The sequence below is a fragment of the Carcharodon carcharias genome, chromosome 34 (assembly GCF_017639515.1).
Source record: "Carcharodon carcharias isolate sCarCar2 chromosome 34, sCarCar2.pri, whole genome shotgun sequence".
Classification (NCBI taxonomy): domain Eukaryota; kingdom Metazoa; phylum Chordata; class Chondrichthyes; order Lamniformes; family Lamnidae; genus Carcharodon; species Carcharodon carcharias.
The window spans coordinates 2113118-2140256 of record NC_054500.1 but is presented as its reverse complement, the minus strand read 5'-3'; the positions used below and the strand labels follow the sequence as shown (position 1 = coordinate 2140256).

The 27139-nt window shown below is 45.9% G+C and overlaps 1 protein-coding gene across 1 annotated transcript in view; it reads right to left on the bottom strand.

The window, feature by feature from the left end:
* The window catches only part of LOC121272506 (complement C1s subcomponent-like), an 88114-nt gene extending 65170 nt beyond the window's left edge, over window positions 1-22944 (bottom strand). The window contains exons 1-3 of the mRNA XM_041179124.1: window positions 22928-22944; window positions 18741-18957; window positions 17502-17679 (exon numbers count right to left, since the gene is read on the bottom strand). Coding sequence (XP_041035058.1) covers window positions 17502-17679; window positions 18741-18957; window positions 22928-22944 — 412 coding nt within the window. The remainder of the gene's footprint in view (window positions 1-17501; window positions 17680-18740; window positions 18958-22927) is intronic.
* Window positions 22945-27139: the final 4195 nt, after the last annotated feature.

Genomic DNA, 27139 nt, shown 5'->3' with positions numbered 1-27139 from the left:
CCCCTCACGTTCACGTCCAAATCGTTAATACATAACACAAACAGCAAGGGTCCCAACACCGAGCCCTGTGGAACACCACTTGAGACAACTTTCCATTCGCAAGGGTATCCATCACCATTACACTTTGTTTCCTGTTACAAAGCCAATCTTTTATCCAGTTTGCCACATTACCCTGAATGTCATGGGCTTTTACTTTCCTGACCAATCTGCTATGTGGGACCTTGTCAAGTGCCTTGCTAAAATCCATGTACACAACATCCACTGCACTACCTTCATCAACCCTTCTTGTCACTTCCTCAAAGAATTCAGTCAAATTTGTGAAGCAAGACCTTCCTTTAACAAATCCATGCTGACCATCCCTGACTAGTCCATGCCTTTCCACATGACAGTTAATCCTATCTCTCAGGATTGATTCTACTAATTTGCTCACCACCGATGTAAGACTACTGGCCTATAATTGTTTGGCATTTCCTTTGATTCCTTTTTAAACAATGGAACCACGTTTGCATTTCTCCAGTCCTCTGGTACCTCCCCTGTATCTAGTGAAGGAGGTGGAGGAGCAGAATTGCTGGGAGCCAACAGGCTGCTACACTCAGCTGTTGCTGCTGCTGCTACATCCAGCTGTTGCTGCTGCTGCTACATCCAGCTGTTGCAGAGCGGGGTCTTGCGAGGTCTAGCAAGGCCTGAAGAGTCTGAGAGACAGAGTTTTGAGAAGGGCCAAGGGGAGCGGACCTGCCTACACCAGAGGGGGAGAACTACTCCTGTGCCGGAGGTGGGTGCCTGGAGAGGTTAAGAACTGTCATTTGACTGTTTGGTTGTCTGCAGGTGGAGGAATAGAACATCTGAGCAGCGAGGGCTGTGAGAGACTGAGCTTTGAGGGGAAGAAGATCTGCACTCCACCTGCCCTTCCTTGCCTTACCTGGGCTAGCTAGTGTTGCCCAGAGCCAGCTGTGACTATGGGCATTTATCATTGTTCCTGAACCGAGCACTGCCCAGGGGGAAGATCCCTCCCCCTGCAGCGGAACATCAGAACTGCCCCCCACCCCCACCTCAGGAAACATCGAGGCACCTGCATGCCTATTTCCCCTCTGCCTCCACCTCCCCCTTTCCCTCTCGCTCTCCCATACTCTCACTCCCCAATTGCTGTGGACTGTTTCTGTGTGTCTATTGTTTGTTTCTGGTTGGTTTCCATCGGGGTGGGTGTAGCATGATGCCTCAATGGTGATGACATCTTCAAAGTGGTGGGGCCCACTCGGGCCCCCTATGTGGGGGCGGTGGCCTCTTCGACCCGGCTTCTGCTACAGCCCTGTCACCTTTAAAGCTGCTTATCCACAGGGTGAGGTGGTACACGTACCCCTCCATAACTATTGAGGCCTGTGTGCAGACAATGGCCGGGGTTGTGGCCCCTCGACCATAGTTGCGACCTCCAAGATGTATGGCAAGACCGTGTTCTTTTTGAAGACCGAGCAGGGTGGTGCACCTCGCCCTCGAAAAGGGGCTCATGGTGGGTGGGACCTTCCTGGCGATGGACCCTCTAGAGGCCAATGCACAGAGGCTCATATTATCCACCTTGAGTCCCAATGAGCTCCTCCTCCCCCACGCCACCTTTGTCATCTGGGGGAGGTGAGGTCAGAGTTGGCACCGATGCCGCTCGGCCTGAAAAAGAGTAACCTCTTCGCCACGTGTACTCCTGGCGCCAGGGTTTTGTTCGCCTGGCCCGGGAGGAGAGTTTTAATGGTACCTTTGAGGGGGCTGCCTACCCTACATTTTGGTCAGTGGATGGCGTGCGGTGCTGTGCCTGCGAGGGGGCGGTGCATGTGAGGAAGAACTGCCCCACCTCCAAGGCCGCCAGCACCATCCAGGCAGCTGCAGCTGGCACCGCCGCTCCTCCCCTCCACCACCGCTCCACCTTCCTTGCCGCAAGGGGAGGAGCCGCTGGCAGCCAGCGCCACCTCGGCTGTAACCGAGGCGGGGGGAAAGACCCTGCACCAGAAGGAGGCGTGATGAAGGACCCACCATGCAGAGGTGGCACCCCAAAGACCCCAAAGACCCCAAACTCCCCAAACCCACCCCAATGCCCGGACCCCCGAAAACACTGGCTCTGGGGAAAAAACATCTTCCAACCCCGGCGACATAACCGTGTGTGCTCTCAGGCCCTTGTGCTGGGCCCCGTGTCATCCCTGCACAGGTTCCCAGGTCCTGAGCCCCGCGACCCCAAGCCTGTGGTGCTACTCGAAAGCTTAAAACTGGCAAAACCACAGAGGGTGGTGGTGGGGGTCGGGGAGCTGGATGAGGCGGAGAAGGTCTCACAATAAACCTCTCCCCAGCCCTTCAGCCACCCCGGAGGAGGCGCCACGCCTGGGAGGGGGAGGAGCTTGCGACTTGTGAGGTCAAATTCATCCCCTTCCCCTATGAAAAGGTGGTGGCTTCTCCAACCCATGAGTCCCTGCTCTGCCCTCTGGGGGGCACTCAAATCCCTGCCACCTTGCAGCGGGCCCCTCGGGGGTTGGTCAGGGTATCACCCGTACGGCTGTGCCTCACCTTGACCCACCTTGCACCCCCGAGGGAACATCTGGCCCGCCAGGGGACTGCAGCATCCCCTTGACTGCCCCAAACGCTTGGTCCCACTCCCTCCCAACCGTTAGCCCCGTGAGCCTCTGTCCTGGGTCCGGAGTTTTTCCAGACTCGCCAGGCGACCCGGGGCCTGGGGTGGAATGGGGTTCTGAGCTGCCATTGCCCACTGGCCCAGAACCAGAAAAGGAGACCAGGGAGAACACCTCTGCCTTCGATCCTGCGGGTGGGATTGAGGTGGAGGCAGAGCCGACTGGCAGCTCCAAACCAGTCCCCCTACTCAATACAGGGGAAGGGGTCAGAAACTGGAGGCGACGACCCAGAGGAGGATGGGGTTTCAGTGGTGAGCACTGGGGACGACTTAGAGCCATTATCAGGTGAGGAGGCAGACCCCTTGGGAACCCACATTGATTCTCCCCTCATCCCTTTCTGGGAGCTGCAGGATTTTTTGGCCAGTAATCATGGTCGCTGAGACATGATCCAGTCAGCCTTGGACCAGTGGCATTCATTTCTGCTTGTGTTCTGGTCTGCCCACGAGACCCTCTTGGCCCCTGGAATGCACTGGCACGCTAAGAGGAGGGTCCACACGTTTCTCGCTGGGCTCCAAAGGAGAGGAAGACTTAAAAAAGTCCTCTCCTTCTGCACTTACATTGGGTGATGGTCATGGTAGCACATACTTCTGACAATGAAGCTAGCCTCAATATCAACGGCAGCAGGGACGCACAGCGCAGGTTCCAGAACTTCTCAGTCCTCTGGGACAGGAAGTATGCGGTGTGCTTCCTGCAGGAAACCCAGACCGTTCCGGGAGACAAAGCTACGTGGCTCCTGGAATGGCGAGGGGGGGTCTACATGACTCACCTAACCTCCAATTCTGGCGGGGTGGCTATCTTGTTTGCCCCACATTTTCAGCCGGAGATCGTGGGGGTCAAGCAGCCAGTGTTAGGCCGTTGCTGCACCTGACTATGCGCCCAGGGGGTGCGGAGCTTCACTTTGTGAATGTGTACTCTCCCCTGACCATGCAGCAGCAAGCGAGCTTCTTTGAGGAAGTGTCCACTCATCTGGGCTCCATCGACATGGGCGAGTGCATTGTCCTTTGTGGGGGTTGTGGGGGGAGGGAGATGGGCGGGGAGGGGGGTAGTTTTAACTGTATCCCCGAGGCCAGGGACCATCTCAGTACCCAGCACCACACGCTAGGTGTCAGTAAGTTGAGGGACCTGGTCGTGTCCTCCGACTTGGTGGACATCTGGTGAAATCTCCATCCTGACTCCAGCGTTTTCACTTTCGTGCCATCCAGAGTCAGAGTGTCCAGACTGAACTGCCTCAACGTTCCAATCCAAGATGTTCGTGCCCTGCATTCCATCGCTCTCTGTGCAGCAGGTGCCTTGCTCAGACCACCATCTGGTGCAGGCGGAACTCACTCTGTTCTGCACTTGGACAGAGTCCACGTACTGGCACTTTAACAACCTGCTGCTGGAGGGCGAGCGATTCCTGGACTCATTCCGTCATTTCTGGAGAAGGAAGCGGGGAAGCTCCCCCTCCTTGAGGCTATGGTGGGACGTGGGCAAGGCTCACATCTGTCAGGGGTACGCAAGGGGGTCGACAAAGAGGCAGAAGTCCAGAAGCTAGAGAAGGAGTTGCTCGACCTGGAGGCATGTCTCTGTCAGCCCGATAGGGCTCGGGCCCTGCAGCTGGCTTACAAAGAGAAGCAGGACCTGCAATTCATCAGTCCCACGGCGCATACGTGAGGTCACAGATCTGGTTCCTCCAGGATCCAAACCATGGCCCCCCCCCCTTCTTCTACTCACTGGAAAAAAGGCACGGGGTCCATCAGCAGCTCCTTACGCTGCTGGTGACGATGTCTTGGATCCGGGTGTAATCTTGGATTACACTGCCCTGTTCTCTCCGGATAAACCCAGCAAGGATGCTCGCAGAGGTTTGTGGGAGGACCTGGTGCAGGTCAGCCTGGAGGGCACCAGACAGCTTGACTCCCCGATAAGTCTGGGTAGCTGACCAGGACCCTTGACAGCCTCTCCCAGGGCAAGTCCCCGGGGCTAGGTGGGCTGACCGTGGAGTTTTCAGGACGTTCTGGGATGTCCTGGGGAACGATTTCGCGGGGATCCTGGGGGAGAGTATTGTGACTGGGGAGATGCCCCTCTCGTGGTGCAGGGCCCTGATTGCCCTGCTCCCTAAGGGGGACCTCCGCCTTTTTAAAACCTGGTGCCTGGTCTCCCTCCTCAGCATGGATTGCAAGATCTTTCCAGGGCAATGTTTTCTTGCCTTGGCACCGTGCAGGACCACATGATCCACCCTGACCAGCCCTACATGCTCTCGGGCCGTGCTATCTTTGATAATATCCATCTGGTCCAGGACATTATCTACTTTCCCCAGAGGACTGGTCTGCAGAGCTCCTTCCTGTCTCTTGACTAGGAGAAGGCGTTTGACAGGGTGGATCATAAATATTTACTCAGGGCTCTGCGAACATTCAGGTTTGGGACGCATTTCATTGCAACAGAGAGTCTAGTTAAGGTTAAAACGGGTCCCTGGCAGCGTCCCTTCGCTTTGGGAGGGGAGTGCGTCAGGGCTGCCCCCTGTCTGGACAATTGTATTCTATCCACGTGGAGCCTTTCCTGTGCCTCTTGCGGAGGAGGTTGTCAGGGTTGGTCCTGTGTGGGCCAGGCATCGGGGTGGTCCTCTCAGCTTACACTGATGACGTGTTCATGTTCACCGACCCGGCTGACCCGTGCAGGATGTGCGAGTGCCAGTAAGTTTACTCTGTGCGATCACCAGAGAGCCGCTGCTCAGGAATTCACCTCTCGGCCCTTTTCAGTGGCTGGTGGAGAGGAGGGCTGTGGCTGTCGGGGTGACTAGGATCAGGGACGTGCTGGGTGGTGGAGGAATGGGCTGGATGCTTCCACAGGAGTTGGCACATTGCGTGTCCATGGACGCCCGGCTCGCGGCCAGTGCCATCCAAGACTTTAAGATGGTCGTGCTCGGTCCCGATGTCATTCTGGGTCTCGAGGTGGTGCCGGTGCCCAGTGCTCTTCTGTCTGAACGTACCCCTGTTCGGATGGAATTCCACATTGGCCCCAAGCTCCCACCTCCCACAGCCTGAGCCGCCTGGCGGAAATGCCCTCTGTCTCCTTTACCACGGAGTGCACGGGTTTCCTGTATGGTCTGCTGATGCACACCCTTCACTTCCTTGCCCTCACCCACTGTCCAGACATGCCCTGGCAATGCCGTGTTGCTGTCCGGCAGCGGAGGTTGCCAGTTGGGGAGGCCCTGTACACGGGTGTCCTCCCACTTTCCATCTGGGATCTGGGCTGGAGGGTGTTGCATGCAGCAGTCCCATACAACCATAGGCTGTGTTGGTTCATGGACTCCCAAGATACCTACGTCTTTTGCGGCTTTGTGGAGTCCGTGGACTATGTATATATAGCGTGTTGTTGGCTGCACCCCCTTTTCAGTTATTTAAAAAACCTTTTACTGTTGTTTTGTTTGTACTTCAGCCCCATGCTCCTGATCTATGGGCACCCAGTGCAGAGCCGGGTTGGGAGGGAGGAGGACCTCCTCATGAACCTGCTCCTGGGCCTGGCCAAGTTGGCCATGAACAGGTCCAGGCAGCAGATGATTGAAGAGATCATCCAGCCCGACTGTCTGCTGCTTTTCCATGGCCAGGTATCGCTGGAGAGGGAGCACGCGGGGTCTGCTGGCACTATCGAGGCCTCCCATGCTCGGTGGTCACCATGGAGACTGGGGTCCTTTATTGACCCCTTTAATCACATTTTGGTTTAGTGTTTGCAAATTTCCTTTAAATGTTGTCTTTCTTTTTGCAGTTTCCCTTTAAGGGGCTGCTTTTTACTTTGTCCCTAATTTTGTTAATATAGTTTACTTGGTTGATTCAAAAGAGTAACATCTTCTTCACTTTCCCACCCTTCCACTATGTCTTGGTGCTCCCCGGACATCCACAGCTAAGGTGGGGGCAGCCTGCTGACTGCTACTCCCTGTCAGTGATGACTTTGGCAGGAATCCTCTGGAGGGCCGAGACTTGGAGGGCTCCAGCTTGCTTTCAGGGTCCTGCTGTGTGGCAGTGGCTCCCTCCTCGGCCTGTGGAGCTGGAGCTGCTGAGGTCACGGTAAGAGGGGATTCGGATGGACCGGACACTCCCAGAGTCACCTGGGTGGATGACCCCAGGATGTGCAGCTGCTGATCCTCCTCCTTATGGGTGCCCGAGGGCCCCAGTCTGACTCCTTGAGGAGAAGGGGTAGCTGGAGTGAGGTCGAGCACCCTGCACCCTGCTCGGAGGCCAACTATGGCATCAGCGATGGAGTGGAGCCCATGCAGCAGTGCGGGAGCAATGTTCTAGATCAAAGTTTCCTTGGCAACTGCCATCCTACCAGTGTTGATGCCGGTGCATTGGCATGCCAGCGTTATCACCACAGCCTGAAAACGGACGGACTCCTCCATTGTGCCTTGCAATCTGAGGAGTGCAGCGGACATCCCTTCCTGATGTTCCCAAGTTTGTCTTTGCAGCTCCAGCAACTGTGACACGACCGAGTCCAGAGGCTCCTCATCTGACTTGCACTCAGTGAATCTCTGGCCCCCAGCAGTCCTCTGAGTGCTGGACACCTGGGAAATCCCTGCTACTGCCTGCTGTGGATCCAAAAGTGTGATGTGCTCACCAGATTATGATCACGAGGCTACTCTAAACATAGGCCCCACCGAGGTGTGTGTCTCTGCACTGGTGGAGGATGAGGGTGAGCGCTATGATGGGACTTCAAGAAGGGTGCCTTCAGATTTCCCTTCAGAGCTTTCTTCAGGGCTTGTTTGGAGACCCTGGGTCATGGACTCCACCAGCTGTTTCACAGATGTGGCTGTGGGAACAAGGGGAGATAATTGGTGCATGGCAGTGGCCTGTGAAACATCACTCACAGCACGGTTATCTGATGGATGTTGCACTGTTGAAACCTCACTTGGTAGAGCAGCGCTAATCTCACTGTCAGCACGGGACCGGTCCAGATCCTCACTGGGCAGCTGGATGGCTGTTTTCAAAGCCTGTGAGAACCTTGATTCCAGGAATTCCTCCATTGGTCTGTGACCTCTCCCTCTTATTGTGTGCCAGCTTGTCCTGCATGAATAGAGATGCAGACAATGTAAGCAGGGTGCCTGCCAGGCCAGATGATAAGTATGCCTGGCGTGTGTGGGTGGTGAGTGGTCCCATGGACAGGATCAGGACAATGAAGGTGTGAACGAGAGGGTGATTAGTGAACTGCCAGTGAGTGAAGGCCCTGTGGATGTGTGATGGGTTTGTGAGTGTGTGAGTTGAGAGCGATGAGAAGAGTGACTTACCCTGGTGGAACGGAGGAGATCATTCATCCTCTTGTGGCACTGGGCTGTCCTCTTTTGAAGGGCGTTGCGCTGACCACCACTGCCACCGCCTCTCAAGCCTGGTTGGTCACAACTCTGTCCATCCTGCAGCCAGAGCCGGGGTAGGGGATACTGTGACGAGCCTCCACAGCATCCAAAGGGTGTTCCAGTGACACATCGCTAAACCTGGGGGCTGCAGTCTTTTTGCCTTTTGTGGACATCATCCCTAGGCAGGCGTGGGCTGGAAGCGCTAAGATGTGTGCACATGCCTAGACGTCAAATCTGGCGCCCAGCATCCTGAAGCGGCGAGGTGATGGCTTGGCTGGCGAATGAGAGCCCACCCACCATTGAAATGGCTGTTTCCCAGGAATGCAGCATTAACGAGGCCGGTTTGGGACGATACGCTGTGAAAACCCAGCATCGTGACTGGCGGGTAAAATGACACTTATCTACCCGCTACTGCACTGAGTGCAAATCTGGGATGATCCTGCCCAGAGACTCACGTACACACAAACTTATAAATACACACTCATACAGAGACTCACACACACACTCACAAACTTATACACACACACTCATACAGAGACTCACACACACACTCACAAACTCATACACACACACTCATACAGAAACTCATACTCACACAATCGTACAGAGACTCACACACACACTCACAAACTCATACAGACACACTCATACAGAGACTCACACACACACTCACAAACTCATACACACACACTCATACAGAAACTCACACACACACTCACAAACTCATACACACACACTCATACAGAGACTCACACACACACTCACAAACTCATACACACACACTCATACAGAGACTCACACACACACTCACAAACTCATACACACACACTCATACAGAGACTCACACACACACTCACAAACTCATACACACACTCATACAGAGACTCACACACACACTCACAAACTCATACACACACACTCATACAGAAACTCACACACACACTCACAAACTCATACACACACACTCATACAGAGACACACACACACTCACAAACTCATACACACACACTCATACAGAGACTCACACACACTCACAAACTTATAAATACACACTCATACAGAGACACACACACAAACTCATACACACACAATCATACAGAGACTCACACACACACAAACTCATACACAAACTCATACAGAGACTCACACACATAAACTCATAGACACACACTCATACAGAGACACACACACACACTCACAAACTTATAAATACACACTAATACAGAGACTCACACACACACTCACAAACTCATACACACACACTCATACAGAGACTCACACACACTCACAAACTCATACACATACACTCATACAGAGACTCACACACATTCACAAACTCTCACACACACACTCATACAGAGACTCACACACACACTCACAAACTCATACACACACACTCATACAGAGACTCACACACACACTCACAAACTCATACACACACACTCATACAGAGACTCACACACACACTCACAAACTCATACACACACACTCATACAGAGACTCACACACACACTCACAAACTCATACACACACAATCATACAGAGACTCTCACACACACACAAACACATACACACACTCATACAGACACACACACACACACAAACTCATACACACACACTCATACAGAGACTCACACATATAAACTCATAGACACACACTCATACAGAGACACACACACACTCACAAACTTATAAATACACACTCATACAGAGACTCACACACACACTCACAAACTCATACACACACACTCATACAGAGACTCACACACACACTCACAAACTCATACACACACACTCATACAGAAACTCACACACACACTCACAAACTCATACACACACACTCACAAACTTATAAATACAGACTCATACAGAGACTCACACACACACTCACAAACTCATACACACACACTCATACAGAGACTCAGACACACACTCACAAACTCATACACACACACTCATACAGAGACTCACACACACACTCACAAACTCATACACACACACTCATACAGAAACTCACACACACACTCACAAACTCATACACACACACTCATACAGAGACTCACACACACACACAAACACATACACACACTCATACAGAGACACACACACACACAAACTCATAGACACACAATCATACAGAGACTCACACACACACAAACTCATACACACACACTCATACAGAAACTCACAAACACACTCACAAACTTATAAATACACACTCATACAGAGACTCACACACACACTCACAAACTTATAAATACACACTCATACAGAGACTCATACACACACTCACAAACTTATAAATACACACTCATACAGAGACTCACACACACACTCACAAACTCATACACACACACTCATACAGAAACTCACACACACACTCACAAACTCATACACACACACTCATACAGAAACTCACACACACACTCACAAACTCATACACACACAATCATACAGAGACTCACACACACACTCACAAACTCATACACACACACTCATACAGAGACACACACACACACTCACAAACTCATACACACACACTCATACAGAGACTCACACACACACTCACAAACTCATACACACACACTCATACAGAAACTCACACACACACTCACAAACTCATACACACACACTCATACAGAGACTCACACACACATTCACAAACTCATACACACACACTCATACAGAGACTCACACACACACTCACAAACTTATAAATACACACTCATACAGAGACTCACACACACACTCACAAACTCATACACACACAGTCATACAGAGACTCACACACACACTCACAAACTCATACACACACACTCATACAGAAACTCATACACACACAATCATACAGAGACTCTCACACACACACAAACACATACACACACTCATACAGAGACACACACACACACAAACTCATACACACACAATCATACAGAGACTCACACACACACTCACAAACTCATACACACACACTCATACAGAGACTCACACACACTCACAAACTCATACACATACACTCATACAGAGACTCACACACATTCACAAACTCTCACACACACACTCATACAGAGACTCACACACACACTCACAAACTCATACACACACACTCATACAGAGACTCACACACACACTCACAAACTCATACACACACACTCATACAGAGACTCACACACACACTCACAAACTCATACACACACACTCATACAGAGACTCACACACACACTCACAAACTCATACACACACAATCATACAGAGACTCTCACACACACACAAAACACATACACACACTCATACAGACACACACACACACACAAACTCATACACACACACTCATACAGAGACTCACACATATAAACTCATAGACACACACTCATACAGAGACACACACACACTCACAAACTTATAAATACACACTCATACAGAGACTCACACACACACTCACAAACTCATACACACACACTCATACAGAGACTCACACACACTCACAAACTCATACACACACACTCATACAGAGACTCACACACAAACTCACAAACTCATACACACACACTCATACAGAGACTCACACACACACTCACAAACTCATACACACACACTCATACAGAGACTCACACACACACTCACAAACTCATACAGACACACTAATACAGAGATACACACACACACTCACAAACTCATACACACACACTCATACGGAGACTCACACACACACTCACAAACTTATACACACACACTCATACAGAGACTCACACACACACTCACAAACTCATACACACACACTCATACAGAGACTCACACACACACTCACAAACTCATACACACACACTCATACAGAAACTCACACACACACTCACAAACTCATACACACACACTCACAAACTTATAAATACAGACTCATACAGAGACTCACACACACACTCACAAACTCATACACACACACTCATACAGAGACTCAGACACACACTCACAAACTCATACACACACACTCATACAGAAACTCACACACACACTCACAAACTCATACACACACACTCATACAGAGACTCACACACACACACAAACACATACACACACTCATACAGAGACACACACACACACAAACTCATAGACACACAATCATACAGAGACTCACACACACACAAACTCATACACACACACTCATACAGAAACTCACAAACACACTCACAAACTTATAAATACACACTCATACAGAGACTCACACACACACTCACAAACTTATAAATACACACTCATACAGAGACTCATACACACACTCACAAACTTATAAATACACACTCATACAGAGACTCACACACACACTCACAAACTCATACACACACACTCATACAGAAACTCACACACACACTCACAAACTCATACACACACACTCATACAGAAACTCACACACACACTCAAACTCATACACACACAATCATACAGAGACTCACACACACACTCACAAACTCATACACACACACTCATACAGAGACACACACACACACTCACAAACTCATACACACACACTCATACAGAGACTCACACACACACTCACAAACTCATACACACACACTCATACAGAAACTCACACACACACTCACAAACTCATACACACACACTCATACAGAGACTCACACACACACTCACAAACTCATACACACACACTCATACAGAGACTCACACACACACTCACAAACTTATAAATACACACTCATACAGAGACTCACACACACACTCACAAACTCATACACACACACTCATACAGAGACTCACACACACACTCACAAACTCATACACACACAGTTATACAGAGACTCACACACACACTCACAAACTCATACACACACACTCATACAGAAACTCATACACACACAATCATACAGAGACTCTCACACACACACAAACACATACACACACTCATACAGAGACACACACACACACAAACTCATACACACACAATCATACAGAGAATCACACACACACAAACTCATACACACACACTCATACAGAGACTCACAAACACACTCACAAACTCATACACACACACTCATACAGAGACTCACACACACACTCACAAACTCATACACACACACTCATACAGAAACTCACACACACACTCACAAACTCATACACACACACTCATACAGAGATTCACACACACACTCACAAACTCATACACACACACTCATACAGAGACACACACATACACTCACAAACTTATAAATACACACTCATACAGAGACTCACACACACTCACAAACTCATACACACACACTCATACAGAGACTCACACACACACTCACAAACTCATACACACACACTCATACAGAAACTCATACACACACAATCATACAGAGACTCTCACACACACACAAACACATACACACACTCATACAGAGACACACACACACACACAAACTCATACACACACAATCATACAGAGACTCTCACACACACAAACTCATACACACACACTCATACAGAGACTCACACACACACTCACAAACTCATACACACACACTCATACAGAAACTCACACACACACTCACAAACTCATACACACACACTCATACAGAGACTCACACACACACACAAACACATAAACACACTCATACAGAGACACACACACACACACAATCTCATAGACACACAATCATACAGAGACTCACACACACACAAACTCATACACACACACTCATACAGAAACTCACACACACACTCACAAACTTATAAATACACACTCATACAGAGACTCACACACACACTCACAAACTTATAAATACACACTCATACAGAGACTCATACACACACTCACAAACTTATAAATACGCACTCATACAGAGACTCACACACACACTCACAAACTCATACACACACACTCATACAGAAACTCACACGCACACTCACAAACTCATACACACACAATCATACAGAGACTCACACACACACTCACAAACTCATACACACACACTCATACAGAGACACACACACACACTCACAAACTCATACACACACACTCATACAGAGACTCACACACACACTCACAAACTCATACACACACACTCATACAGAAACTCACACACACACTCACAAACTCATACACACACACTCATACAGAGACTCACACACACACTCACAAACTCATACACACACACTCATACAGAGACTCACACACACACTCACAAACTTATAAATACACACTCATACAGAGACTCACACACACACTCACAAACTCATACACACACACTCATACAGAGACTCACACACATACTCACAAACTCATACACACACACTCATACAGAGACTCACACACACACTCACAAACTCATACACACACACTCATACAGAAACTCATACACACACAATCATACAGAGACTCTCACACACACACAAACACATACACACACTCATACAGAGACACACACACACACACAAACTCATACACACACAATCATACAGAGACTCTCACACACACAAACTCATACACACACACTCATACAGAGACTCACAAACACACTCACAAACTCATACACACACACTCATACAGGGACTCACACACACACTCACAAACTCATACACACACACTCATACAGAAACTCACACACACACTCACAAACTCATACACACACACTCATACAGAGACTCACACACACACTCACAAACTCATACACACACACTCATACAGAGACACACACTTACACTCACAAACTCATACACACACACTCATACAGAGACTCATACACACACTCACAAACTTATAAATACACACTCATACAGAGACTCACACACACTCACAAACTCATACACACACAGTCATACAGAGACTCACACACACACTCACAAACTCATACACACACACTCATACAGAAACTCACACACACACTCACAAACTCATACACACACACTCATACAGAGACCCACACACACACTCACAAACTCATACACACACACTCATACAGTGACTCACACACACACTCACAAACTCATACACACACACTCATACAGAAACTCACACACACACTCACAAACTCATACACACACACTCATACAGAGACTCACACACACACTCACAAACTCATACACACACACTCATACACAAACTCATACACACACAATCATACAGAGACTCTCACACACACAAACTCATACACACACACTCATACAGAGACTCACAAACACACTCACAAACTCATACACACACACTCATACAGGGACTCACACACACACTCACAAAGTCATACACACACACTCATACAGAAACTCACACACACACTCACAAACTCATACACACACACTCATACAGAGACTCACACACACACTCACAAACTCATACACACACACTCATACAGAGACACACACTTACACTCACAAACTCATACACACACACTCATACAGAGACTCATACACACACTCACAAACTTATAAATACACACTCATACAGAGACTCACACACACTCACAAACTCATACACACACACTCATACAGAGACTCACACACACACTCACAAACTCATACACACACACTCATACAGAAACTCATACACACACAATCATAAAGAGACTCTCACACACACACAAACACATACACACACTCATACAGAGACACACACACACACAAACTCATACACACACAATCATACAGAGACTCTCACACACACAAACTCATACACACACACTCATACAGAGACTCACAAACACACTCACAAACTCATACACACACACTCATACAGGGACTCACACACACACTCACAAACTCATACACACACACTCATACAGAAACTCACACACACACTCACAAACTCATACACACACACTCATACAGAGACCCACACACACACTCACAAACTCATACACACACACTCATACAGAGACACACACACACACTCACAAACTCATACACACACACTCATACAGAGACTCACACACACACTCACAAACTCATACACACACACTCATACAGAAACTCACACACACACTCACAAACTCATACACACACACTCATACAGAGACTCATACACACACTCACAAACTTATAAATACACACTCATACAGAGACTCACACACACACTCACAAACTCATACACACACACTCATACAGAGACTCACACACACTCACAAACTCATACACACACAATCATACAGAGACTCACACACACACAAACTCATACACACACATTCATACAGAGACTCACACACATAAACTCATAGACACACACTCATACAGACACACACACACACAAACTCATACACACACACTCATACTGAGACTCATATACACACAAACTAATACACACACACTCATACAGAGACACACACACACACAAACTCATACACACACACAAACTCATACACACACACTCATACAGAGACTCACACACACACAAACTCATACACAAACACTCAAACAGAGACTCACACACACTCAAACTCATACACACACTCATAGAGACTCACACACACACAAACTCATACACACAGACGCATACAGAGACACGCACACACAAACACATACATACACACTCATACAGAGACTCACACACACAAACTCATACACACACAAACTCATACACAGACACTCATACTGAGACTCACACACACACAAACTCACACACACTCATACAGAGATTCACACACGCAAACCCATACACACACCCTCATACAGAGACACACACACACACAAACTCATATACACACACAAACTAATACACAGACACTCATACAGAGACTCACACACACAAGCTCATACATAGACACTCATCCTGAGACTCACACATACACACAAACTCATACACACAAACTCATACACACACTCATTCTGAGACACACACACACAAACTCATACACACGAACAAACTCATTAACACATACTCAGAGACTCACACACACACACTCATACACATACACTCATACAGAGACTCATACACACACACAAACTCATCCACACACACTCATACAGAGACTCACAAACACACTCATAAACTCATGCACGCACACTCATACAGAGACTCGCACACACACAAACTCATAAACGCACTCATACAGAGATTCACACACACAAACTCATACACAGACACTCATACAGAGACTCACACACACAAACTCATACACACACACTCGTACAGAGACTCACACACACAAGCTCATACACACACACTTTTACAAAGACTCACACACACACACAAACTCATACACGCGCACTTTTACAAAGACTCACACACACACAAACTCATACACACACACCCATACAGAGATTCACACACACACAAACTCATACACACACACACTCATACAAAGACTCATATACACACAAACTAATACACACATAAAAATACACACACATATATACACAGATACACACAAACGGACCCTCAATTAAACACATGGACTAACACACACAAAGGACATGTTGATGGGGTGAGATGAAGAGGGGTCAGAGGAGTCTCATATGAGAATAAACATCAGGATGAACCGATTTTGCTGAAAGGCTTTGCTTTACATTCTGTGGTTATATCTAACTCTTACCAACAGCTGTATAATAGGCTGCAAATCCAGTATAGCGTTCCTCATTGGAGAAATCCGATACAAACGTCACTCTCATCCATTTTCCAGTGGTGTAGTACTCCTGGGGGAATTGGAATTGTTTCCCCTCTCTACTATTGCTGCCACAGATTAGAGGATGAAGAATTTCATCACAAAAGATCTGGGGGGATGGGTGCAGGAAATAACAGCACAAAATTATTAGCATCTGTTCAACTGTAAGGTCCCCAAACAGAGAAGCCCAGTAAATGGGGACTCTTAGAGAGAGAAAGATAGATAGATTGATAGATAGTTAGATAGATAGATAGATATTTATCGGATACAGTGGAGAAACAGGCCATTCAGCCCATTCATACATCCAGGTGTTTATTCTCCACATTTCTTCCCATCCTTCCACATCTCATCCCATCAGCATTGTCCTTCTATTCCTTTATCCCTCATGTTTTTCCAGCCTTCCTCTGAAATACATCCACGCTATGCACTTCAACACATACCCTGTAGTAGCGAGTTCCACATCCTCACTTCTCTCTCTGGCAAAGAAGTTTCTCCTGAGGTCCTGATTGAATTTCTTGGTACTATCTTATCCTTTGGTTTTGTTCTTCCCCTCATAAGGGGAAACATCCTTTCTGTATCTACTCAATCAAAACCTTTCATGATTTTAACCATGTCTATTAAGTAACCCTTCGGCATTCTCTTTTCCCTTTCCTCAGAGGTACACCAATTCATTCTGGTATCATCTTTGCAAATAGTTTTTGCAACTTCTCCAGTGCCTTTATATTTTACTTCATAATGGATATATCAATAAATAGACAAGTGTAGATAGATCAATATATAGACAGATGTATCCACCTGTCTATCCTTCTACCTATGTATACAATAGATATATAGAGAGATAGAAAGAGAGAGAGAGAGAGATGGAAAGAGATAGATAGGCAAACAGGTAGAGACAGATGATAGATAAATCGATAGAGATGGATGATAGACAGAAATAGATAGAGGGATGGAAGGACAGGTAGATAGATAGAGAGATAGATAGAGTGAGATAGATAATAATTTTGAAATGAATAGATAGATAATGAATCCAGTCACAATTATCACAAATTAAGACTTGTAGCAGGGATAAATAGAACATACAAGGAAGCTATGAGGAGAGGCTGACAATTAAATCCATGCACATCACTGCTGCTAGGACCGAACCATTGATTTGATGGAGAAACAGATTACCTGTACATGATCGTAGGCACAGTCAGGAGATGGTTCAATATCAATGTGGGTGAAGGAGAGTTTGATGCCATAACCCCTAGGGACTTCGATCTCCCAGCTCTGCTGCAGATCATTGGCATAACCCTGGGGATAATCGAGAGAGGTGAGCTGGCCTTGCAACCCTTTCAGCGAGATGGTGCAGGAAACAGGAGGCAGGAGGAGGAGAGAGAGAATCACCCTAAAGAAACGGAGAGAGCCACGCAGACACACAAAGTGACTACACTTTGCAATTAGGATATGAGGACACAAATCTTTTTCCTTGCTTAGTCCTTGTTCTAAATTCGTTACTATTTCACTTCCTGTTCAATTCATATCCATCCATCCATCCATCCGCCCATCCATCTACCCATCCATCCATCTATCCATCCAGCCATGTATCTGAAAACCCTGTTAGATGGTGAGTATTGAGGGAGTGGTACACTCTTGGAGGCTCAGTACTGAGGTAGTGATGCTCTGTCAGAGGTTCAGTACTGAAGGAGCACTGTTCTTTCAGAGGGTCAGTTCTGAGGGAGTGCTGCACTGTCAGAGCATCTGTACTGAGGGAGTGCAGCACTCTCATGGGGTCAGTACTGAGGGAGTGCTGCACACTTGAAGGGTCAGCAACTGAAGGAGCTCTACACTGCCAAAGGGTCAGTATGATGGAAGTGCTGCATTGTTGGACAAGCATTACTAGGGGAACACTGTACCATTGGACTTGCCAATTTTCAGATGCAACATTAAACTGAGGTTTGTCTGCTCTTCAACCAAACACAAAAGGTCCCATGGCCACTATTGTGAGGGCAAACTGGGGAGTTCTCCCTCTTCACCTGAGGCCAATATTTATCCCTTGACATAAATCATAAAAAATACAGATTATCTGATCATTTTCTGATTGCTAATTGCAGGATCTGACTGAGAGCAGCTTGACTGCCACGTTCCCACATAACAGCGACTACACTTCAACAAAAAGTTCTGCAATGGTTGTAAAGCACTTTAGGATGTGCAGAGGTCATGAAAGGTGCTACAGAATCCCAAGTTCTTACTCACCACATTTCCACTGGCTTTTCAAAATACTCAGAAGAATGGGAGTCTCTGCGTGTGTCCCTTCCTCCCAGTGAAACAACATGAATTGGTTTGCTTTCAACACTCTGACTCTTGTTCTCTGGGAGCTAAGGTTGTTTGGCAGCCTCCCCTCACTTGCCACTTAGATACACATATCAAGACCCACCAGCCATTGAGCAAAATCGCACTCATCCAGCCCAACACTTAAAGACTGAGAAGATTCCATCTATTCTCGTTGAAACCTCATCCATTATACCAAGTTTGTGATGGGGGCAATTAAATCACAACTTATTTATGTCAGTCCCTTTTTTCTTCTAAATGAATTCATCTTAGGGCTACTTTTGGGTAGAATTTTGATTAAAGATTAACTGAGTGATCCACAATCGCTTAAGGACAGTAAATAGAGATTATTTTTCAGTAAACACTTGTCATACCAAACCCCAGCCTGATCACTTACAGGAATACCATGAGGTCAAAGTACTGGTTGGGTATGCTCACAAGAAAAAACAAAAACTAAAAACATTGTTGAGAGTGCTAGGTAATCCGAGAGAAGGACAAACAGAGTCAGATCGACAGGCAGAGACATATCGTTAGGGGAAAGAAGTCGCTAATGGGAGTTTCTACAGGCCCAGACAAAGAATACAAGAAGAAATATTGTGTGCTTGTGATAAAGGGACGGCAATAATCATGGGTCATTTTAATCTACATATAAACTGCAAAAATCAGATTGGCAGTAATAGCCTGGATGAGGAGTTCATAGGGTGCTTTCGAGATAGTTTCTCAGAGCAGCACATTCTGGAAGCAACCAGACAGCAGGTTATGTTGGACTTAGCATTTTGTAATGTGACAGGATTAATTAATCACCTCAGAGTAAAGGCCACTCTAGGTAGCAGTGACCACAACATAAATCAATTTTACATCCAGTTTGAAAGGGAGGAGAGTGGGTCTAAGACTAGTATTTTAAACTTAAATAAGGGCAACTATGTGGCATGAAAGCTGAGCTAGCTGAAGTGAACTTGGATACTAGGCTAGAGGCTAGATCAACAGCGAAGCAGTGGAAGACATTTAAGGGGATATTTCAAAATATTCAGGATAAGTATATTCCTACTATTAAGGAAAATTCTAAGGGGAAGACAAACAATCTGCGATTAACTAAAGAAGTTAAGGAAAGCATCAAATGGAAAAAGCATGAGTAGCAGGTCGGATGATTGGTCAGAATATAAAGAATGGCAGATAATGACTAAAATGTTAATCAGGGAAAGAAATTAGATTATGAGAGGAAGCTAGCTAGAAACATAAAAACAGATAGCAAGATCGTCTACAGGTATTTAAAAAGGAAATGAGTACACAAAGTGAGAGTCGGTCCACTAGAGTGTGAGAATGGAGAATTACTAGTAGATAATAAGGAAATGGTGGATGAACTGAACAAATGTTTTTCTTCTGTCTTTACTATAGTGAATACAAAAAACATTCCAGTAATAGCTGTAAATTAGGAGGCCGAAGGGAGAGGGGAACTTGGTGAAATTACAAACACTAGGAAAGCGGTACTGAGCAAACTGATGGAGCTGGGGCTGACAAGTCTCCGATGGACTTCATCCTAGGGTTTTAAAAGAAGTGAGTAATGAGGTAGTAGATGTGCTGGTGCTAATTTTCCAAAATTCACTAGATTCTGGAAAGGTTCCATCAGACTGGAAAGTAGCAAATATAACCCCTCTATTCAAGGAGGGAGGGAAGCAGAAAACAGAAGCTTAAGGGCTAGTTGGCTTGACATCTATAGTGGGGAAGGTGTTAGAATCGATCATTAAGGAGGTTAAAGCTGGGTACTTAGAAAAACTCCAGGCAATCAGGAAGAGCTAACATCATTTTGTGAAAGGGAAATCATATTTAACCAATTTATTGGAGTTCTTTGAAGAAGTAACATACACTGTGGATAAAGGGGAGCCTGTAGACATACAGTACTTGGATTTCCGGAAGGCAGTTGATAAGGTGCCATGTCAAAAGTTATTGCAGGAAATAAAAGCTCATGGTGTAGTGGGTAACACATTAGCATGTATAGAAGCTTGGCTGGCTGGCAGAAAACAGACCGTATGGATAATTGGGTCTTTTTCTGACTGGCAGGATGTGACGAGTGGAGTCCCATAGGAGTCTGTGCTGGGGCCTCAAGCTTTTACAATTTATATCAATAACTTAGATGAGGGGAGCGAAGGCATGGTAGCTAAATTTGCAGATGACACAAAGATAGAAGTAGGAAAATACGTTGAAAAGAGGGCATAAGGAGGTTGCAGACAGATACAGATAGGTTGAGTGAGTGGACAAAAATCTAGTAGATGGAGTATAATGTGGGAAAATGTGAAGTTGTTCACTTTGGCAGGAAGAACAAAACTTAAACATTACTTAAACAGAAAATGGCTGCAGAATTCCAAGGTGCGGAGGGATCTAGGTGTTTTAGTGCATGAGTCACAAAAAGTTAGTATGCAGGTACAGCAAGTAATTAAGAAGGCTAATGGAATGCTATCTTTTATTGCACGAGGAATTGGACATAAAAGCAAGGATGTTATGCTTCAGTTATACCGGGCATTGGTGAGATAACATCTTGTATACTGTGTGCAGTTTTAGACTCCTTATTTAAGGAAGGATGTAAATACGTTGGAGGCAGCTCAGAGGAGGTTTACTAGATTAATAACTGGAATGAGCAGTTGTCTTATTAGGATAGGTTGGACAGACTGGGCTTGTTTCCACTGGAGTTTAGAAGAGTGAGAGGTGACTTGATTGAAGCATATAAGATTCTGAACAGTCTTGACAAGCTGGACGTGGAAAAGAGGTTTCCTCTTGTGGGTGAGTCCAGAACAGGAGGCACTATTTTTAAATTAGGAGCTGCCATTTTAGGACAGAGGTGAGGAGAATTTTTTTTCTCCCAGAGGGTTGTGCAACTCGCTACCTCATTGAATACTTTTTTAAGGTAGAGGTAGAAAGAATCTTGTTAGGCAAGGAAATCAAAGGTTATCGGGGATAGATGGGAATGTGGAATTCGAAACACAAACAGATCAGCAATGATCTTATTGAATAGAGGAGCAGGTTTGAGGGGCCAATTGGCCTACTTCTCCTACTTCGTATGTTCGTACATTCGGGTAAAAGTCAATCTCATGTAAAAGTCAACCCCATGACTTCTGGTCTGAAAAAACTGAATTTTTCATTTTGTGTAACAGTCAATCCTAGTTTTTCAGGGATCAAATGTGTTGTGATTATTAACTACTTATGGGCAATTGCTACGGTTCAATAATTTGAAGATACACACTGGAACTGTTAGATTTTCCCTCCAACAATTCTAGCACCAATCAACAAGGCAAATGTGCACCACAATGCCTTTGAGAAAGAATGACAAGTACGCAGCTCAGTTTAAAAAGAAAGGTGTAGCATTCGCCAAGAAGACTAATAATTGTGCAGCAGCAAGAGAGTTTAATGTTTCCGAGATAATAATGAGAGACTGGAGAAAGATATCCAATAAACTAGAAAAGATGTCAAAGAATAAAAGCATTAGCAGAGGAAGATCTAGTTGGCCTCATCTGGAGATAAAAGTGGCAGAATGGGTTAACGGACATCGGTAAAATGGTCACATTATCACATGGAACCATCCGAAGTGAAGAAAGATGGTATTCAAGAATTCAAGGCCAGTGCTGGCTGGTACACAAGATTGATGAAATGGAGCAATTTAGTGCACAATCAGAAAACAAAAACTTCACAGCGCCTGCCATCTGAACTCGACAATAAAATCTTCAAGTTCCACTCTTTCGATATCAAGAGAGGAATGCGTATTAATTGGTCGGCATTAGAAATATGGATGAAACACCAGTGAATTTCGACAGGACAGCAAACAAAACCATTACCAAGATTGGTGAGAAAAACCGTCCTTGTAATAACAACCAGCCACGAGAAGATGCGCTTCACAGTGATTGTGTGGAATGATATTCCAGCGCAAAGCTCTCCCCAAAGAGAAATTTCAGGAAGGTGTTTTCATTCATGTTCATAGGAAATGCTGGATGGATGAAGGCAGTTGTAAGAAATGGATCAAAGAAGTGTGGAATTTGAAACCAGGAGGACAACTCAAAGAAAAAAATGTTGCTCATCTCAGGCTTGTCTAAATCCCACCTTGTGGATGATGTAGTCCATGATGGGAGTTCAACCAACAGTGATATGGCAGGCTTACGAGTATTGTTCAGCCCTTGGATCTGTGTATAAACAAACTTCTCAAGGGCCGTATCTGAAAGATGTGGAATATCAAATGTAAATTTGATGGTAAAGAGGATTGTTACTTGTGGAATGGCAATGCCAAAGTTGCTGGTACTACCAATGTTGATGATGGTGATGAAGAAGAGGAGGAAGGTCCATATGATGATGATATCCGGTCAGGCTATTGGGATGAATTGTTCAATCATTCAGAAAGTGATCAGAGTGATTTTGAAGGATTTTTCAATGTGAATTGTTGTAGTTAATTCATTATGGTATATATTTATATTGTGTTGGATGAAATATGTGCATATGTATATATATATATATGTATATAATGTTATAAAATAAATAAATGTTAGAGAATTACTATGAATATTATTGTGTTGTTTGTTTGTACTTAATTCCATTACGATGGACATTTTCAGGCCCAAATCAAACACACATGTCAATCCCTCAAAAATATTACTGATGTAAAAGTCAACCCCAGGATTTTTAGCCTAAAAATAATGACTTTTAGACTAGTATGTGCAGTAAGATAGATAGCTAGATAGATAAGTTCAAAAACAAAATACTGTGCCTGCTGGAAATCTGACATCAAAACAGAAAATGCTGAAGATTCACAGCAGGTCAGGCAGCATCTGCAGAGAGGAGATGGAACAGAGTTAAAGAGCTGGATTATACACTGACTAGGGGCTCCCTGCCCCACAGTGTAAGTGTTGGGGGTGATTCCCCCTCTGCATAGCTGGCTCACCCCATTAATTTTACAGTTGATGAGCCTTTAATTATTTTGAGGCAAGACTTTGGACCATCTCTAGGAGGAAGTCCCACCTCATAGAGTTGTTGGCCAATTGGAAACTGGCGGCTCTTTAGTACTGGCATGGGCCGCTGCTGGTACTGCAGTGAGACCAAGGAGGAGGCGTTCAGCAATGGACCTGGACCTCCAGGTAAATCCAGGATCTCGGGCTGGCAAGGCCTGGCAAGTGGGGGCAGGGGGTTGAAGGAACTGGGGGATGTTGGACCGGACAAGGAGTGGGGTGGTGAACATAATGAGGGAAAACTGTGGGAGGGCTCCAATGGGCACCATGAGCTGGAAAGGAGACACCCCCTCCCATCCTCACCCCAACCCCCAACTGTCAGTGGCCAGTAGCCTGCAGGATCATATCTGTTGGTTGCAAGCCTCCCCTGTTAAATCTGAGTGGCCGCGGGTTAAGGTACTTAAGCTCAATGGGCCGGCAGTGGCCAATGGCAGGGCGCACTATTTTCCAGGTCCACCTGCCTGCTTTCCCACCTATGGGTGGCTTATATAATCCAGCCCAATGTTTCAGGCCAATGATCTTCTGATGGCAGGTCATCCAGCTGCAGTGTTAACTGTTCTCTCCACAATAGCTGCCTGACCTGCTGTAGATAGATAGACAGGCAGAGAGACAGAGGAATGAGGGAGCTATTTTTATGTGCACCGATATTATGGGTACAATGAGCTTTATACGCAGACAACAGTGAAGGAGATAGTAGGAGGTGGGACTGAGTGCACAAGAACACAAGAAATTGGGGCAGCAGTAGACAATATGGTCCTTCAAGCCTGTTCTGCCATTCAATATGATCATGGCCGATCTTGGGCTTCAGCTCCACTTCCCTGCTCGAACCCCATATAACTTGACTCCCTGAGAGACCAAAAATTTGTCTATCCCAGCCTTAAATGTATTCAATGGTGGAGCATCCACAACATTCAGACAGAGAATTCCACAGAATGCAGTTACACAGACACCCAACTTCCTATAATTATTCTACTCCATTCTCCCTGTTTCTCCATCTCAATTACATTGGTTCAGATGATGAAACTTTCCACACCAGCACTGCCAATATGTCTTCCTTTATTGTTAACATAGAATTCCCTTCCCACCTTGACCCTGGGTCATGTCCATTCCATTTCCTTCAGAACGAGAAAACAGTAAAAATTGGGAAATAAGAATACTGGTCTGAATTGGTCTTGTATATATTAAAATGGGACACCAGTAAAAACTGGGAAATAAGAGTACTGGTTGCACTGTTTTTTCCCTTCTGGGCAACAAGAGAGGGGCTGAATGACCTCCTCCTGTTTCTGTGTGACAGGCTCGAAAGGGGCTGGAATGGGACTTAATAAAGTTTTAATAAAAAGACAAAGGCGTGCTATCAAATCCCTACAAAAATAAAATGTTGAACTCTTACTGATGCCCAACAGCTGTCTGGCTCTTTCTTCATGCTTGGTAAATTCCTTTGGAGAAGCCACAGAAATTGTTCAGTGAGTGCTTACAGCTACTATAAACAAACAAAGAGGGATATTACTTTGTGCTGCATTGTTAGTGCGAAAGACTTGTCAGGTCATTTGGAGGCAGGGTATCTGTTATAGAGTTGACCTTCAGACAATTTTTCTTAGTGGAAACAATTAACTTTACAGCAGCAGTAACTACACATGTGCATCAGACTCCATAACTAAAGGAGAACTCCCTATAGAGGTTCCCCACACCGTTACTACATTGGTTTACACAGATCATGTGATCTTACAACACAGGATTATTCTTGAAGCTTCAGATCTACATTTCCCAAAACTATAATTACTACATTCTTCTCCTTTTAATTTTTCTGTAAATTTTGTATTTACAGGGATATTTATCTCATGACATTATAACATTTACACAGGTCATAAAATTACAGGTTCAGTCTTTTAGGTGGTTTCCTGATCCATGTGGAGTGTTGTAGCTCCACAACTTCAGATTCTTTTGTAGGAAACACATTCTCCGGAACTGCATTAACGTCAGGTACCTCGTTAGGCACATGCAGTTCAGTGTCTCCCACTCCAACAGAGAATTTGGATATGTCTGCCCTTGGTTGAGCAACTTCAACAGGTACCACTTGTTCAGTAATGGCTACAGGTGGAACATTATTTTGTTGGTGTGTCTCTCTTTTTCTTAAATGATCCACATATTTACAGGTGATCCGGCCCTCCACTTCCATGTGGTATGAAAATGGTCCGGTCACAGAACTCACTTTACCAAGTAACCACTTCGGTCCTCCACCAAAACTATTTGCGTATGCTGCTTCTCCAACAGTAAATT